The sequence below is a fragment of the Diabrotica undecimpunctata genome, chromosome 4 (assembly GCF_040954645.1).
Source record: "Diabrotica undecimpunctata isolate CICGRU chromosome 4, icDiaUnde3, whole genome shotgun sequence".
Classification (NCBI taxonomy): Eukaryota; Metazoa; Arthropoda; class Insecta; order Coleoptera; family Chrysomelidae; genus Diabrotica; species Diabrotica undecimpunctata.
Genome location: NC_092806.1, coordinates 45,280,793 through 45,297,941, shown reverse-complemented (window position 1 = coordinate 45,297,941; position 17,149 = coordinate 45,280,793). Strand labels below are relative to the sequence as shown.

At 32.7% G+C, this 17,149-nt stretch overlaps 1 protein-coding gene across 1 annotated transcript in view; it reads left to right on the top strand.

The window, feature by feature from the left end:
- Positions 1-1,105: 1,105 nt before the first annotated feature.
- LOC140438225 (retinol-binding protein pinta-like) overlaps positions 1,106-17,149 on the top strand; it is a 53,409-nt gene continuing 37,365 nt past the window's right edge. The window contains exon 1 of the mRNA XM_072527927.1: positions 1,106-1,295. Coding sequence (XP_072384028.1) covers positions 1,151-1,295 — 145 coding nt within the window. The 5' untranslated portion in view covers positions 1,106-1,150. The remainder of the gene's footprint in view (positions 1,296-17,149) is intronic.

Below are 17,149 nucleotides of genomic sequence, written 5' to 3'. Positions count from 1 at the left end.
AAAAATAGAGGAAGACCCCCGTCTTAGTTGGAGAGAAGGCATCAATAGAGAAATGAATGACAGAGACATAGAAAAAGACTTATGGATGAATCGAGAGGAGTGGCAACTGGGTATCCGAAGACGTAGGAGAACGTTCTAAAACCGATCTATATATAAATATAATTTGCACGTTGCTAAGCTTGTATTAACGTAATAAAATTTTCGATTATCCTCTGTGTTACCAGTATTATGTACAATTACAAAGGAGGTAAGTCGTATGATTATTTTTGAAAAACTAGGTAGGTAGTTAAATATAAGCATATTTTAAACACATTTTGTTCCCAAATACTCAGCAAAAAGATATTAATCCATTTAGGAAAAGTACATGTAAAAAATATTTCAAGTACATTATCAATCCAAACAACTGTAAAAAAATCATTTTTTTAATATTGGTCATTTAATTAAATTAATTAATTTAATAATTTTAATAACGTTCTTCTCGTTTTTAAGTTTTATGACTTGTCCACCTTTTCACGCGCAGCAGTGATTTAAAAAGTCAGGGCCCTTTTTAGGGCTGTAGCATAGTGATGGCGATGATGATGAATAAGATATACCACATGCCTGTCCTTATTTTAATTTTATGAATGGTATTTTTCTTAACATTTAGGGGAGGGATGGTTTGAACTCCTAAAATTCTCGCTGTGGTTACGCCCGTGCATATAATTAATAAGACTAACCCTTCTTCTGGTGACAAATGTCTCGCTCAGTGTTACTTCATATGCCTATAAAGTGTTCAAAATATTAGTAAGAAAGTCAAATCAATCAAATCAATAAAGCCATAACAAAAATTCCGTAAAACGGAATTAATACTAAAATAATACGATACAATCATCATTTTATTTTAACCCCAATCTAGCCCTATACAACAAAACCAAATTTTACCCTTAAATAGACCGAAACGTTAAATAAATCAGTTCCAATTTTACAATGTGATTAATTCTAATTCTATAATTATTATCATAATATGAAAATGCACAAGAAAATAGCTTAAGGAAAATATTTACAATAAACAAATCATCGATCAAGGTTAAATGAATTTAGTATTTAATTACATCCAACCGTTCCGTTCGTATATGGATTTAAATAGTGTGCATTCAAACCGCTAAGCGCGATGACGGTGTTTTCCGAAGATATCCGCGATGTGGTTAAAAAAAATGTTTTAAAGGAACACGGAAAAACGATAGAGGATTTAAGTGATTATGTGCAATATCTTACAAAATGGATCAAAAGTCAACCCCATTTTCCTGAAATACCGAGTAAGTATACATTCATTTATAAATTTCTTTAGCAATATTTTTAAATTTACCAGGTTAATTAAAAGATAAAGACCGTATATTATTAAAAACGTATTTAAATATTTTTTTTATTTTTTTTTTTATTTCGAAAAATATGTGTCTCGGCAGCTAATGGTCATTGACACAGGTACAATTTACATTCATGTTTACATGGTTAATACTTTACATTGGGTACAAATTAGTTACAATACATTTTGTTTTATATTAAATTGTATAACTTTGTGTTTTTTAAAAAGTTTAATACATTTTCATAGTTGCTGCTGTTTGAGATAAGCATGTCTTTTAGGTTATTACCAAGATTGTATTTTCTTTTGACCGCTAGGTAGTGTTGACAGTCAAGAAGTACATGTGTTACGGAAGTCGTGCTGTTGCAGTACTGGCACAAAATCTGATTACTGGAATTCATTAGGTGTCCATGTGTAAGGCGTGTGTGCCCTATGCTCAATCTTCGAATGATAGATTGATCATTCCAAAGGTCCATTATTTTATGTTTGATTATTCTTTTTAAATCTGATCATGTTTGAATGTCTGTTGTTACGTTAAGAGAACATGCTTGTTTTGCTGCTTGATCGGCTTTTTCGTTACCTGAAATACCAACGTGTGATGGGACCCACAATATTGTTACTGTATTTCCATTAGTTTGAAGGCGATTACATATACTCTGTATTTCTTGAACTATTGGATGGATAGAATGTACGTTTCTTATGGACTGCATGCAGGACAGAGAGTCCGTACAGATTGCTATAGTTTTATCATCGTTGAGTGGAGTTTTCACCGCTTGTAGTATTCCATATAGTTCAGCAGTATAAATACTGCAATTGCTGGAGAGTCAAAACAAGTTGACGGTGATTGTAGTCGTTGTAACAGCACAGCCAACACCTTCTTCAGTTTTAGATGCATCTGAGTAAAGGATCTTATCGAAGTTGCATTGATGTAGTATTTCATAGAATCTTTGTTTGATAACGGAAGGTGATATTTAAATATTAAAATAGGGAAATATATAACTTAAACATTTAATTCAATTGATTTTTTATTTTTATAATTGACATTTTTAAACCTATCAAACATTTTCCTTTTTTTAACTATTTTATATAATGTTTTTCAAATTTATTAGCAAATTGCTAGTTCTCATTTACAGCGAAAATTTTATTGATATCTGCAAGGTTCCATAAGTTACTCCTGCGTTCAATGGGCATTAAGATACATTTTGGACCAGGCTAGTATATATTCTATTAACGAGGGTTCTTGTTGTGACTGAAGATGTGGAAGTTGATGTACATTTTTTACATGATATGGTATTAAATATACCCAAATTAATTTCTTATTAGCATGTAACAGGTTTGCCAAATTGATTTCATCGTTAAAAACCAAAGATTCTTGAATATTAGCATGTGTCAATTGAAAAATTATAGCAGGACCAGCATTATGACCAATAAATGCGGTCTTAAATTGATTCAAATGAGATGCTAAACAAATAATACGAGGTATTTAAAAACAGTTTAAAGCGAGGCAAATGACCTAACAGATAAAAGTTATTTACTAATTTAAGCGATTGTTAATACTATATTTGAATTAAAAATATGAAAAATATTTACTTCCGATAACTGAGAGACGGCACGTCATAAATATCATCAAACGAACGAAATAAAATTGGTTTACATTTAAAATATATATAGATATAAATATATATATATATATATATATATATATATATATATATATATATTATAAATATACATATATATATATACATATATAAATATAAGTATATATATATATATATATATATATATATATATATATATATATATATATATATATATATATATATATATCAGTATACTCCCTTTATAACGAACACGGTTATTACGAGGTTTCGCTTATAACGAGGTACATTAGATGTCCCGTGAAATTTCTATTGAACTATAACCCTTTATAGCGAGGTAAATTTGCTTATAACGAGAGAAAATAAGATTGAAAAACGTATTTTTTACGTTTTGGCCCGGCCGTAGCTATAAATAAATACCCTTTTTAACTGCGGGCCGCCCGCAATAAACTTCTTACAATTTATGATTCTTAGTCGGAAATGTAAAATTTATGATTCACAAGTGTCATTGTATTGGGTTGACCATTCACACCTAATAATATGGGTCCTAATAGACAAGATGTGGAAAGTGTTTTAAAGGTTGTCAGAAACTTTATCCAAGGACAAAACGCAAATGAAAAAGCATAAAACTGTTTCACATCTTTAGAAAATATGATAGATAGAATACTGGACAATTTAAAGCAGTCAAAAATGACAAAATAACTTTATACGCTTTATACATATTTACAGAATACAGATTTTTTGTTTTAACGTATATCCTTGACAGTAAAAGTAAACAACTCTATTTTGTTTTAATGCATATCATTGACAATAAAAGTAAACAACTTTGTTTTAAAAACGCCATTCAAACAATATTTATTAGCATCTTATATTGCTCCGAATGGCTTCACTATAGAAAGTTAATGTTTTAGAAAACTACATATTCATATGTATGCACAATATTATTGTTGTTGGATATAACGAAATCCGCTTATAACGAGGTAATTAGTCTGCCATTTCAGTTCTCGTTATAGAGGGAGTCTACTGTATATATATATATATATATTTATATATGTATATATATATATATATATATATATATATATATATATATATATATATATATATATATATATATATATGTATACAGGGTACGATAGATAAACAGCCAATTAGAAATATCTCGAGAACTAAAGGTAACTGAATCATGAAAATTGGATTAAAGCATTTTGAAAACTGACCTATTTAATGAAAATATTTTCATCTATTTGCTGCTTCTGGTTATACCGGAAGTTTCTTATAAATTCGTGTTTTTTAAAGAAGCACCTTGTATATTTTTTAATTTTAGAAATACTCACGTTATTCTGAACATTTTTTGTTAATATTTTCATATAACTATTGTGAACCGTTTTTGAGTTATAATGGTTTTTATATGAAAATTACACTTTTCTACCATGTATGTAAAGTTCAATAGCCGCTAATGTAATTTAAATCAAAGTTTAAATTCCTTAACCAGATACAGCATTATCGTTTACAGTGTAAAGTTTTCTTTTTCATTATATAGGGTGCTGTCAAAATTGGCATAAAACCGGCATCCTAAATTTTCGCCTAGTTCCTTTTTTTCTAACGGGACACCCTGTATGTGATTCAATATTTTAGAAAAATATGTTTTTCACTATCGATATGTATTAGTATTCCGTATACCTGTCGTAGTTTTCAAATATATTAACTTTATACATTTTTGTCACAAAAAAGTTATTTATTAAGCAGCCTATGGCATATTCTGACAAAAACATCAGTTATTGTTAATGTTTAATAGTAACCCTGTTGTTGTTGTTGTTAATGTTTAATAGTGACAAGAGAGAAAATGAACAAGATATAGGTGAAGAAAAACAATACCTACAAATTTTGCCCTCAGAAGTAAAGAATGCCCTACGGAATGCAAAACAAGGAAAAGCACCGGGTCCTGATCAAATTCCAGTTGAACTGTTAAAAGCCTTAGATGACGGTAATATAAAGAGACTCACCCGAATTCTCAACCACATATATGTAGAGGGCAACATCCCGGAAGAATGGCTTAAATCGATATTTTTACCTCTACCAAAAAACAACAATCTCAAATCATGTAATGACTATAGATTGACAAGCCTAATGTGCCACCCTTTAAAGATTCTCTTGAAAATTGTTCAAAACAGAATTTATAAGAAATGTGAGGAGCAGATAGATGAAACTCAGTTTGGCTTCAGAGGAGGCATGGGTACAAGAGAGGCATTATTTGCGTTGACGGTACTCTTGCAGAAATGTCGGGAATATAACAAGAGTGCATATGTGTGCTTCATAGACTTTAGAAAGGCCTTTGACCGAGCGGAGCATATGAAGTTAATAGATGAATTAAAAAACATCAATTTAGACAAAAAAGACATTGAGTTTATTAAGGCTATATACTGGAACGAGAAAGCAGTAGTAAAGGTGAACGATATAGAAACAAATAATATACCGATTGCGAGAGGGGTTAGGCAAGGATGCGTCTTGTCTCCGACGCTTTTCAACGTGTACTCACAGGTCATATTCAGAAAAGCCTTATGGAAAAGAAAAGAGGGATTAAGAATTGGTGGAGAAATCATAAACACCATGAGATTTGCAGATGACACGGTAATTATGGCTGAGAGTATAGAAGAACTACAAACTTTACTAGATGCAATAAATAGTAAATGCATTCAAATGGGACTTGACATCAACACAGATAAGACCAAATTTATGATAGTATCAAGGAGTCCAATAAATAATGAACAACTAACTCTTGGTGGACAGCAAATAGAGAGAGTGACAAAATATAAATATCTGGGAGCTTACATCAACACAGAATTAGATCCAGACCAAGAGATCTGGGTAAGAATAGAAATGGCAAGGACAGCGTTCTTAAAATTCAAACAATTGTTCTGTGACAAAAATCTGAATACTGCGCTGAGACTGAGGTTTGTTGCATGTTACGTCTGGTCGCAACTATTGTACGGGGTAGAAACATGGACACTAAAAGCGCAAATAGTTAAAAAGATTGAAGCCTTTGAACTTTGGATATACCGGAGAATGTTGAGAATCCCATGGACTGCCAGGGTTACCAATGAGGAAGTGCTGAGAAGGATGGGTCGAGACAAAAAATTGTTGAGAACGATAAAAGTACGCAAGACTGCATACCTTGGACACATACTAAGAAATAATAAATATAGACGAATTATTCCACGTTGCAAAAGACAGAGAAGCTTTTAAAAATGTGGTCGCCAACCTCCGTTAATGGGAACGGCATAGGAAGAAGAAGAATAGTAACCCTGTTGTATGCCATTGGGTGATAGTTATAATAATAAATTGCCTAAATTTATTGACAAAATACTAGTGGCTCATATAGGAGATAATTTAGATATTTAGGTAACAGAATAGTATTCAGAACTTGCCGTGTTTTTGCTGAGAGATCAAATAAGCTCTAAGAAGCCTCGACCAAATCATAAAACTGTAAAACGTTTACAGTTTGGTTTACAACTACTATTACAGTTTGGTCAGTGTATAAGTAATAGGACCCACGTTGATAATAAAGACTTACAAATATATACCCTGGTATATTTTGTAGCTAATCCAAATTTATCCTTGCAGCCAAGATCAAGATTTTACAAAAAAAAATTTTTTTGAGATGAATCGAAGTTTACAAAAATTGGTATGTTTAACTGACATAACAGTTACTTCTGAAGTGACTTAAATGCTCAGCTTACGTGGGATAGTAAATTTTAAGCATTATTTTCGGTCAATGTTTTTTATGCTATCAAAAATAATAAGCTAGACGATTTCATTATTTATGATTTAAACGGAGAGCGTTACTGCAACATTTTACGCGTGCAGTGCACCAGCAATCGGTAGTAGCGACGGGTGGTGTCTACAAAGGGAAGGAATGTAATCAACGCGAGCTTATGACTCGCGCTTACTTGTTATTCCTCGTTCATATGGAACAATTGCAAGCTACAATCCTTAACACGAAGGAGGTTCAGCAGGTTACCCGGGTCGCTCGGCCAGGGAGGACACGCTGATTCCTTCAGTGTAGCGCACGTGCGGCCCAGAACATCTAAGGGCATCAAAGACCAATTATTGCTCAATCATGTGCGGCTAGAAGCCGCTTGTCCCTCTAAGAAGAATTGTGTGTACGCCGACAGTAAAAACCGCGTGCAGCAAGAGTCATTTGGAGTCAATTCGATTTGATTCCATTGCCTTTAATGTCGCATGTCTATCCAATATAATTTTTATAGATCTGTCCCTGCAGTACATGTTTACTAGTTCCTGTAGTCACATCTCTATAGCATTAATTTGTGCTTGAAAGATAGTAGAGTGATTACCTAGGCTTTCACTAAGGCTTAGCCCTCCGTATACTCGACCCCCTTATGATTTGCCATTATGAGATTCGTTTTATTTAACTTCCTGGAAAGAGAACGGCTTTTCTAACATATATTTAATTTGCATTGCATCTGGTACCATTTCCAACTTTGGATAATTTTTAACTCTATATATATTTAGGGATTCTACAGTATTCACTGCCTTCCCTCGCTCAACCATTTCCATCTCTCTCTGTTGTTCCATTCTCCATCGTTTAGTCCTCTCTTACTCATGGCGTCGTCTACTTCGTTCCTCCAGGATTTTCGGGGTCGTCCTCTTTTCCTCCTTCCTATGGGGCTCCATTCGGATATTCTTTTTATCCATCTGCTGTCGCTAGCTCTTCTTACATGTCCATACCACTTTAGTCTTTTTTGTTCTATATATGTTAGTATGTTTGTTTCTATTGATGTTCTTTGCTTTATTTCGTCATTACTTCTCCTATCCATTCTTGTTACTCTGCAGCATCTTCGCAGGCATTCCATCTCTGTTGCTATTATCTTACTGCTGTTTTTCTTGTTTATGATCCAATTTTCGGCCCCATATGTCATAATACTTCGCACTAATGTTTTATAAATCTGCGTTTTGTCTTCATATTTAGGTGTCTATCCCACCATACTGAGTTAAGTTGTCGGATTGCTGTTCTTGTTTGTCCTAATCTTTGTGTAATTTCTTGCTCTGTTGTTGCCTTTTTCGTGATTATAAACCCCAGGTATTTGAATTTATCCTTTCCTTTGATTGTTACGTTGTCATCAATCTGTAGATCTTCTATGTCTTCTTCACTTGTAGATAGGTACTCTGTTTTCGCGAGGTTAATATCTTGGCCAGCCTTGGTATATTCTTCTTGTAGTTTCTTCATCATGTAGCTGAGGTCGTCTTGGTCTTGTGCAATCACTACTTGATCGTCTGCAAAACTTAACGTATATAGGTATTCGTTCCGTACCGGTACTCCCATGCGTTCGCATTTTCTTTTCCATGTAGTCAAGGCTTTCTCTAAGTATATTTTGAATAGGGTTGGAGATGTGGAACAACCCTGCAGGAGCCCTTTTGTTGTGGTGAAGTCTCCTATGATTCTTGTTCCCATTTTAATTGACACTTTATTTTCTTTATACAGAGCTTTTGTAGCTTCTATGAGTTTTTTAACTCTCTCTTTAGATTTAATCATGGTATCCTTTCGCAGTATTTCCTGCCGTCTTTTATGTCTTCTGAAGGCTCCTAACTTATACATCTAATGGAGATAGGTCAAGTAAAACCTCCATGGGGACGGTTATGGTAGTCGACATCGCTTCTGTTATGATTAAGTATGGTTGTCGTTAAAGCTTATTCAGCTTCTCTGTGGTGGTCTTTTGTTGGCATTTGGATTACCATATCAGTCACCCTACATCTTTTTCGGTTTATCACTTCAGGTTTTCCCACATATCCTTTGACATATCTAAAGAGAAATCTTTGCTTTAATAATTATGCTTTCCAATAGAGCGTTACATGTAAGCCGCTTATCTACTATAAGTCCTAGATATTAGATCTTGTTCGCCTCGTTGGCAGTTTCTCCATACAGGGTGGGCATTCAGATTTATCTAGGTTCAGTTTTATTGTGAAACTGACTACTACTGTTTTAATAGGCTTGGCATTAATTGGTTTATCTTTAATGTTTTTTTGGAGTATGCTGGATAGAGAATTACCATAGTTTCTTCTTACCATAGTTACTAGATCATCCGCACAGGCCGCTTCAACCACTATGGCGTCAAGTAGCGAGATCAAATTATCCACTAGGAGTGGAGGAGCGAAAGAACGCTAGCTGTTTTGTCCAAGATCTCCTCTCCTTACAGGCCTGTTATTGCTCTGATCCAGTTATATACTGTAGCGGATAACCCTGTTAATGCTGCTGTATTGTGAAGAGAATTTGGTAGTGCAATATTAAATGCGGCTTCTATATCTAGAAAGGCAATCCTTCCATTAATAATGAAGTGACTGATTTTATGAACTACCTCGTTGAGTGATGTTACTGTTCATTTTCCTTCTTAATATGTATGCTGGTTGCCATTGACAGGATGAACCCTCAATAGTCGCTTCTTTTTAATATATCTACCAAGATTTTTTTCTACAGCTTTCGACCGAAATTATTTAAGACTGAATGGCGTGCAGGATTTAGATGGGACAATAACTAATAGACCAATTTTTGTATATATACCACCCTTGTAGTTGCCCAAGTTTTTGGTATATAACCTAGTGCTACACTAGCCCTGAAGATCTTTGTTAGAATGGGCGACAAGATTTTCAACCTTTATTATCGTAGGGAAGGAAATATTCCTTTCTCCCCTAAAGATTTAAATTAAGCAAAGAGGTTTATGACCCACCTAACATTTTTTGGTTTGATGTTTCCTTTTTGATTCGACAAAGGTGTCATCATCAGGTCTTTTAAGTAGGCCTGGTCCCTATGATGGATCCTTGGAAAGAATTTTGTGGATTCCAGTGCTGGCAGATATATCTGAAATAATTTTGTAGAACCTCCTCCAAGGTTACTTTTTTGCTCTTCTTATCTATTTGTTGTATCTAGAAGAGTTTTTTAGTGCGTTTCCTAGTTCTCCAATTTGTTGGCTTTATTCGATATCTACCGTACATCTTTTCTTAGTTTTTCTTTTCTTAGTTTTATTAGTTGATTGTAGGCTTCGTACTGAGAGGTTGATCGAAGACATCCAAATTAACGGCATCATGTTCACTTTAGGATTTAACTTAAGAGGTCGATTGAAGACGTTCAAATTGATGGCTTCGTGCTGATTGTAGGCATTCAACGGGGTGACCTCATGAATGATGCCGAATTTTAGACATCCTGACCAACTGCGACCACACCACCACGCTGTGCTTACATAAATGTCCCAAAAAAAGTAAATAATAAAAAACCTAGAAAAACGAGTCTTGTTTTAGATTTGACAGTAAAAAATTAAATACGTCTTTTCTTTGCTCAAAATTATTTATAATTAAAAAGCACCAACAATAACAAGAACATTTAAATCAATATAATTTATACAACTATATGAATTGGTAAAGTAAAGTATTAAAGCTAAAATTAATTAATAAAAGACTATGTCTGCATAATATATCCTTTTTAAGGTTTAAATGTAAGGTGGACATAGTTTAAAAACTAATACACTACAAAAAATGTTAAAAAAAAATGAAAAAATTATAAATGAATGTTTGTAAAATATTAGACTTTACTCCAAGTAAAAGATGAAATATCATTTTCATAAATCTGCCTGTCAAACTCTGGTTTAACTTATTGACGTGAAATTTTACACTGATATTTTAAAAATATTCCTCGTTGCTATGATAACTCAACGTTCTCTTTATCTACGGAACCAGTCTAAAATAGACTAACTAGACATCAATATGCCATCATAAAATTTTAATTATTTTGAAAATATGACGTTTTCTAGATTTATTAATGTACATTTGTGAAGATAAATTTTTGTCGGTTTTCTGGTCATTTTCTGCTATTGAATGGTTGAGTAATATGAAGGTAAATTTTGAATCGGAAATCTGGATTTATTTCATGCTTTCTGATAATAGGGATTACTAATTTACCTAGTTCATACTTGGTAATCGTATGGTGTGACTGCGTATTCTAGGATTTAAAATCTGTATATTCTTGATTTTTTTTTGAATTTTATCTATACTACATGTATTTTCTAATTTCAGATTCTTGTATATCATGATCATATAAAGTTATATTTTTGCATATAAAATCGAATTACTGAATGGCCTACCATTAGTTATTAAAAGGAAAAATATTAAAATAACAAAATAGTATTTAATTACAGTAAATTTTTAATGGTACGTTTAAAAGTTTTATTAAAAACTAAGTTTTCCTCATTAAGGAAGAGGATCATCGGAAACTATTAAATAATATTTAATAATCTCCCAATTAACGGAAAGTTATAAGTTATCGGAAATATACGATCATTATGCAATACGTTTTTTAATACATCTAAGTTATTAATACATTTAATTTACAATCACAAACACACACACACAGATATATATATATATATATATATATATATATATATATATATATATATATATATAAACTAAGAAAGAAAAGTGGAGAAATAAAAGACAAAGAACGTGGCTATTTCATCTATTTATTGAAGACGTTTCGCTTCTTAATCAAGAAGCATCATCAGTTCATCTTAAAAAGATATGTAGCAGTCAAAGATATAAAATGTGTAAAGAAGCTTATGATAATGGACAATAAATATTAAGTTGTATAGACAATAATTTGAACTGAATACAGTTTACAAATTAACTCAACTTAGCACAGCAAAAGACATGTGGTAATGGTACATGTATATAAAAAATATGTAAAAAAACTTAAGTAAAAAACAATAATTTATAGAGAACCAAAAAGGTCATATGATGCACTTCCAACAGTATATACTTATTTAAATTTAATTTTAACTTTAGGTAACATGATTAATATTGAATTATAGATATTTAAAAAAATATATAATGAAGTTACCACTCTTAAGCTTCTCAGTCGCTGTCGGTTAAAAAAAACAGGAATTCATTTATTAAACACAACGCTAAAATTAACAACCAAAGTGATAACAAATAAATTGAATAAAATTATAACACTATCAGAAGAACAACAAGGTTTTAGGTCAGGAAGATCATGCACCGACGCTATATTTATAATGAAGCAAGTGCAAGAGAAATCATTAGAATACAACCAACCGGCATATCCATGTTTCGTGGACCTTACAAAGGCATTTGACTGGGTCAAATTTAAAGACATTATCCACTTACTGTATGCAAGAGAGATACCTTTAGCAATAATCAAAACGATCGATAATATCTACCAAAAACACAATAAAAGTAAAAGTAGAAGAAGAACTAACCGACACTATTGAAGCTCGCAATGGGATAAGACAGGGAGATTTCCCGAGTCCTCTATTGTTCAACCTGATTATGGACAAAATAATAAAAAAAGTAAGAACTAAAAAAAGATACCAAATGGAAGAAAAACAACTTAAAATAATCTGCTATGCAGACGACGCAATACTACTCTCTTAAAGTGAAGATGATTTACAACGTTTGCTGCACCAATTTAATATAACCGCCAGAAAATTTAACATGTTAATTTCCCCAAAAAAGACAAAATGCATGGTTACAACAGCAAATTTACTAAGATGTAAATTGGAGCTGGAAGGTCAGATAATAGAACAAGTTATGGAGTTTAAATATCTGGACATCACATTATATAGCTACGGAAAGCTCGAAACGGAAGTGGAAGATCAAGTGAATAAAGCAAACAGAGCCGTAGGCTGCCTAAATAAAACAATACAGAGAAATAAAAATATCGGGAAAGAAACGAAAGGCAGAATTTACAAAACTGTCGTCAGACCAATAATGACATACGCGGCAGAAACAAGACCTGACATAGGAAGAACAAAAAGGATGTTAGAAACAGCAGAGATAAAAACACTTAAAAAAATTGGTAAGACACTATGGGGCAGAGCTAGAAGTACAGATATACGATGTAGATGCAAGATGAAGAACTTCAAAAACTGGGTAAGAAATAGAAGAGTAGAATGAAACGATTATATAAGCCGAATGACAACAAATAGAGTAGTAAAGACGGTAAGAGACGGTCCCCCAATAGGAAGACGATCAGTTGGAAGACCACGAAAACGATAGAACGACAACTTACTGGAGGTACATTAAAAACAGACAGTCATGTCTATATAAAAAAAAGAAGAAGAAAAAGAAGAAGTGTTCGATAAAACTGGTAAATTAGAAAAAGATGCAGGGCCTGCTTTGCATCAGTTTTCTCTGTCACACTGGGGGAGCGGACCCGTATTGCAACAGTCAATGTATTTGTATTATAATATGTCTATGAGTACCATGGATCTAACTTATTGGCTTCAATCAATTCCTTATACACGATTTATGAGAGGTGAATAACTATAAAGGAAAGAGTAGTGTTACAACAGTTTCGTGAGATTTATTCCATATGGAAAAAGTCCCTTGATGGAAAAAAAGAAGTATTAAAATATCTAGAATATTCGAAATATTTCATAAAATATTGTAGTTGTCTCTTAATCAATACTATAACTTTTGAACAAAAAATCTTACTAGTATTTGAATGAGATATATTTAGTTTTGTTCAAAGAAGAAGATTAATGAATTCGTAAAGTTACCGGTAGGTTTGGATCGGGAGGATGTAAATTTCGTTTAGACGTCAGACGTTTGGAAAAGGCCTACGTTACGCTCATCAATATGAATACTAATCCACAGAATATAATTGAGAGAAACCTAATGAGACAACCAGTTAGGCGCAGGCTTGGACACAATACATCCAGTGATCTACCAGCAAGATTTTAATGTGCCGTAGTTCCCGGAGACGAACAATTTTATAGTTATGTTATGTATATCCTTTCAGAGTTAACGTGCGGACTGTGAGTCCGCTTGTCGAATTATTTCTCGATTTCTGACGATTAATTATGATCTCAGTCGTGGCGTGCTCGCTAGCTTCAAGTGAGGTGATACTCTATTCAGTACAGTTGTAAAAGTTTAGTGCATTTAGTTCCGCTATTATATTGAACTGCGGAACGTGAGTCCGCACGTTATACAAGTTGTCACAAATCTTCAGGTAAGATTAAATTTGAAAATATTTTATTTCTAGGGTAAACAAAAAATATTTGTGTAATTTATAATTGGGAGTGATCTACTGGTTATGTTTTCTGTATAATTGATTGATATAAACTTATTTTTTTACAGATTTTTCTAATAATGAGTTTTGAAAAGCAACACGTTTATCTTAAAAAGCTTCATGCGGAATTTCTCTCTGATTCTGAATCAGAAGCTAAACCTGACGCTGACGATGCTAGTTTAGAAGGAGATTTCGAAGAGATCCAGGACCACGACACCGATATGGAAGAAGAAATTGAAGAGCCAATCTCAGAAGTCTTGGATGTGCCACAAAGAGCGCCGCATTTCATTGGTAAGGATGGAACAACTAAATGGAAGAAACATGTAGGAAACCGCCGAATACGAACTCGCAGTGACAATTTAATTAAGGTAAATATTTCTAGAGTAACTAGGGAAGTACGAGATATGAAAAGGGCATCAAAGATTTGGAGTTGTTTTTTTACTGAAGAGATTTTGCAAACCATTGTAGACAATACAAATATCTTTATTGAACTGTGTTCTTACAATCTCAGTAATAAATATGCAAAGCAAACAGATATTTTAAAACTTAGGGCACTATTGGGTCTTTTATATATAGCTGGGGTAACCAAAAATAACCACAGAAATGCAGAAGATCTCTTTAGGATAAATGGCTCACCGCCAGAGATTTTTAGATTGACAATGTCCCTTGCATGGTTCAAGTTTTTGACGACACGTTATTCAACACGAATAGAGGGGCAAAAATATGACAAATTGCAGCTGTGAGAGAATTCTTCGATTCGTTTAATTCAAATTTATCTAAACATTTTTAAATATCAGCATATACAACGGTAGACGAAAAACTGGAAGCTTTTCGTGGCAGGTGTGGCTTTGGGGTATATATGCCCAATAAACCTAATAAATACGGCAAAAATATATACGCATTAGTAGACGCAAAGTTTCCTTATACTGCAAATCTAGAGGTGTACGTTGGATAACAGCGACCTGGCCCATATAAAGTTGATACGAGCAATATTTCCCTCATTCCTTGCCTATGCAGTCCTATATCTGGTTCTCACAGAAATGTAACAATGGACAATTTTTTCACAAGCCTCAGCTTGGCCGATCTTCTTTTGAATGAACATCATCTGACTATGATAGGCACTATAAGAAAAAACAAAAGAGAGCTTCCACTTCAATTTACTGATCCTAATAGACCAGAAAAAACAAGTATGTTTGGTTTTAGAGAAAAATGTACGATTGTGTCATATATACCCAGAAAAAACAAAAACGTTATTTTACTCTCAACGATGCACCACGACGATTTGCTAGACGAATTAACGGGCAAGTCAGAAATCATCATTGACTATAATAAATCCAAAGGAGGAGTAGATTTAGTTGATAAAATGTGTGCCGCCTACAATTGCGCTCGAGCCACTCGCCGATGGCCTATGGTCATTTTTTATTCTGAAATGAATGTAGCTGGTATCATTTCATTTGTAATAAACAAATATAAATCTAATGAGATAGATAAAACGCATAGAATATATTTTCTAGAAGCTCTTGGTATTGAACTAGTAAACGATCATCTACAACGTCGATGTTTGAATAAACGTATTCCTAGATCAATTAGGTCAAGAATAAAAGAAATTTGCCAAATTGAAGAAGAAATTGTTCCAGCCCCAAATACACAACCTAATTGTCGAGGTCATTGTTTTTACTGTAGTAGACAAAAAAATAGGCCAACCAGATATACCTGTCAAAAATGCCTAAAGTTTGTATGCTTAGAACACACAAAATGCATTTGCTCCGACTGCCTACAAGATGGTATTTCCGAAGACAGCAGCGAAAATTGACTTATTTTCAAGTTATAAAGTTATTCATGTATCTACTTTACGCAGCTCAAACATTTGTTTTTTATTTAGTCTTTGTATAATTTCTTAGAAATAAAAATGTTTTTTATTTGTTTAATTAATGTTCTTGTTTTTTATACTACTCAAAATGAGAAAAAGATATATCTGTTAACTTTTATTTTATTTTATTTTATAAGCATGAGTTTAAATACAAATTATAATAAATTTGTGTGTAAATGTTTTTTTTGTCTATTTTAATTATAATTTAAAGAATCAACCAGTTCTCAGACCGTTTTTCTGAAAATATTTGTTTTTTGGACCTTTTCTAGATTTGCGGACTGCTAGTCCGACGTTATACTTTATGTACCATCATGTCACATTATCGCTGAAAGGATACAGATTGTAAATCATTTGGAAGTCAAAATTAAAAAAAAACTTTCATCAATGTGTCGGGTCTTTGATTCTCGGTTGTGTTATACTCGTATATGTCATTATTGTAATGTAATAACGATATTCATTATGTAAATTAATATTCAGTGTTATACTCGTATAATGATGAATTAAATAAAAGTTTCAATCCGGCTGTAAACATGAAATTAATTACCCTGATAACTTGTTTAATCTAGCTCATACTTTAACTGTAAACAATATTTATCTCTGAAAATAGACAAATATAATTATATACAGTAGAATAATAACTTCCAGTAACTACATTCTGTTTTGCAATTATTATCATAAGAAAAGTAGCTATAAATTTAAAAACACTTGACAATGTTATAATTTAATAAAAATAAAAGTTGAATATTATATCTATTTTAAGATATAAGAGTCTACAATATAAAGAAACAAGTCAGTTTCACAAACATTGCACTCTTAACAAAATCCTTTGAATTGATTTTGGTCTAAATTCATGCACGTCATTATTATAAACCGGACATCAAACGTTTGCATACAAGTTAGTCCGCACGCGGGTCATAATTCCTAAAAACATTAAACATTAGCGGTTTCAAAAGGAAATGACCTTTCTTGAATGTTTTATGTCCACTGAAACCGGCCAAGAAAACTTAAACGATAGCGATGACGATTCACAATATTCATCTGAACTATCCATAACCACGAAACTCATGAACAATCCAGCCATGCTAATAAAGACAAAATTGAGGAATCCAGCACCAAAAGGACGGGTTCATTAGCACAAACTCCAGTGGTCCACAGCAAAAAGTCAAAATTCAGAAAGTAGGACAATGTGCATACATTAATTAAGCAGTCTCTACAAAAGGAGATGAGAGATCCTAAGAACA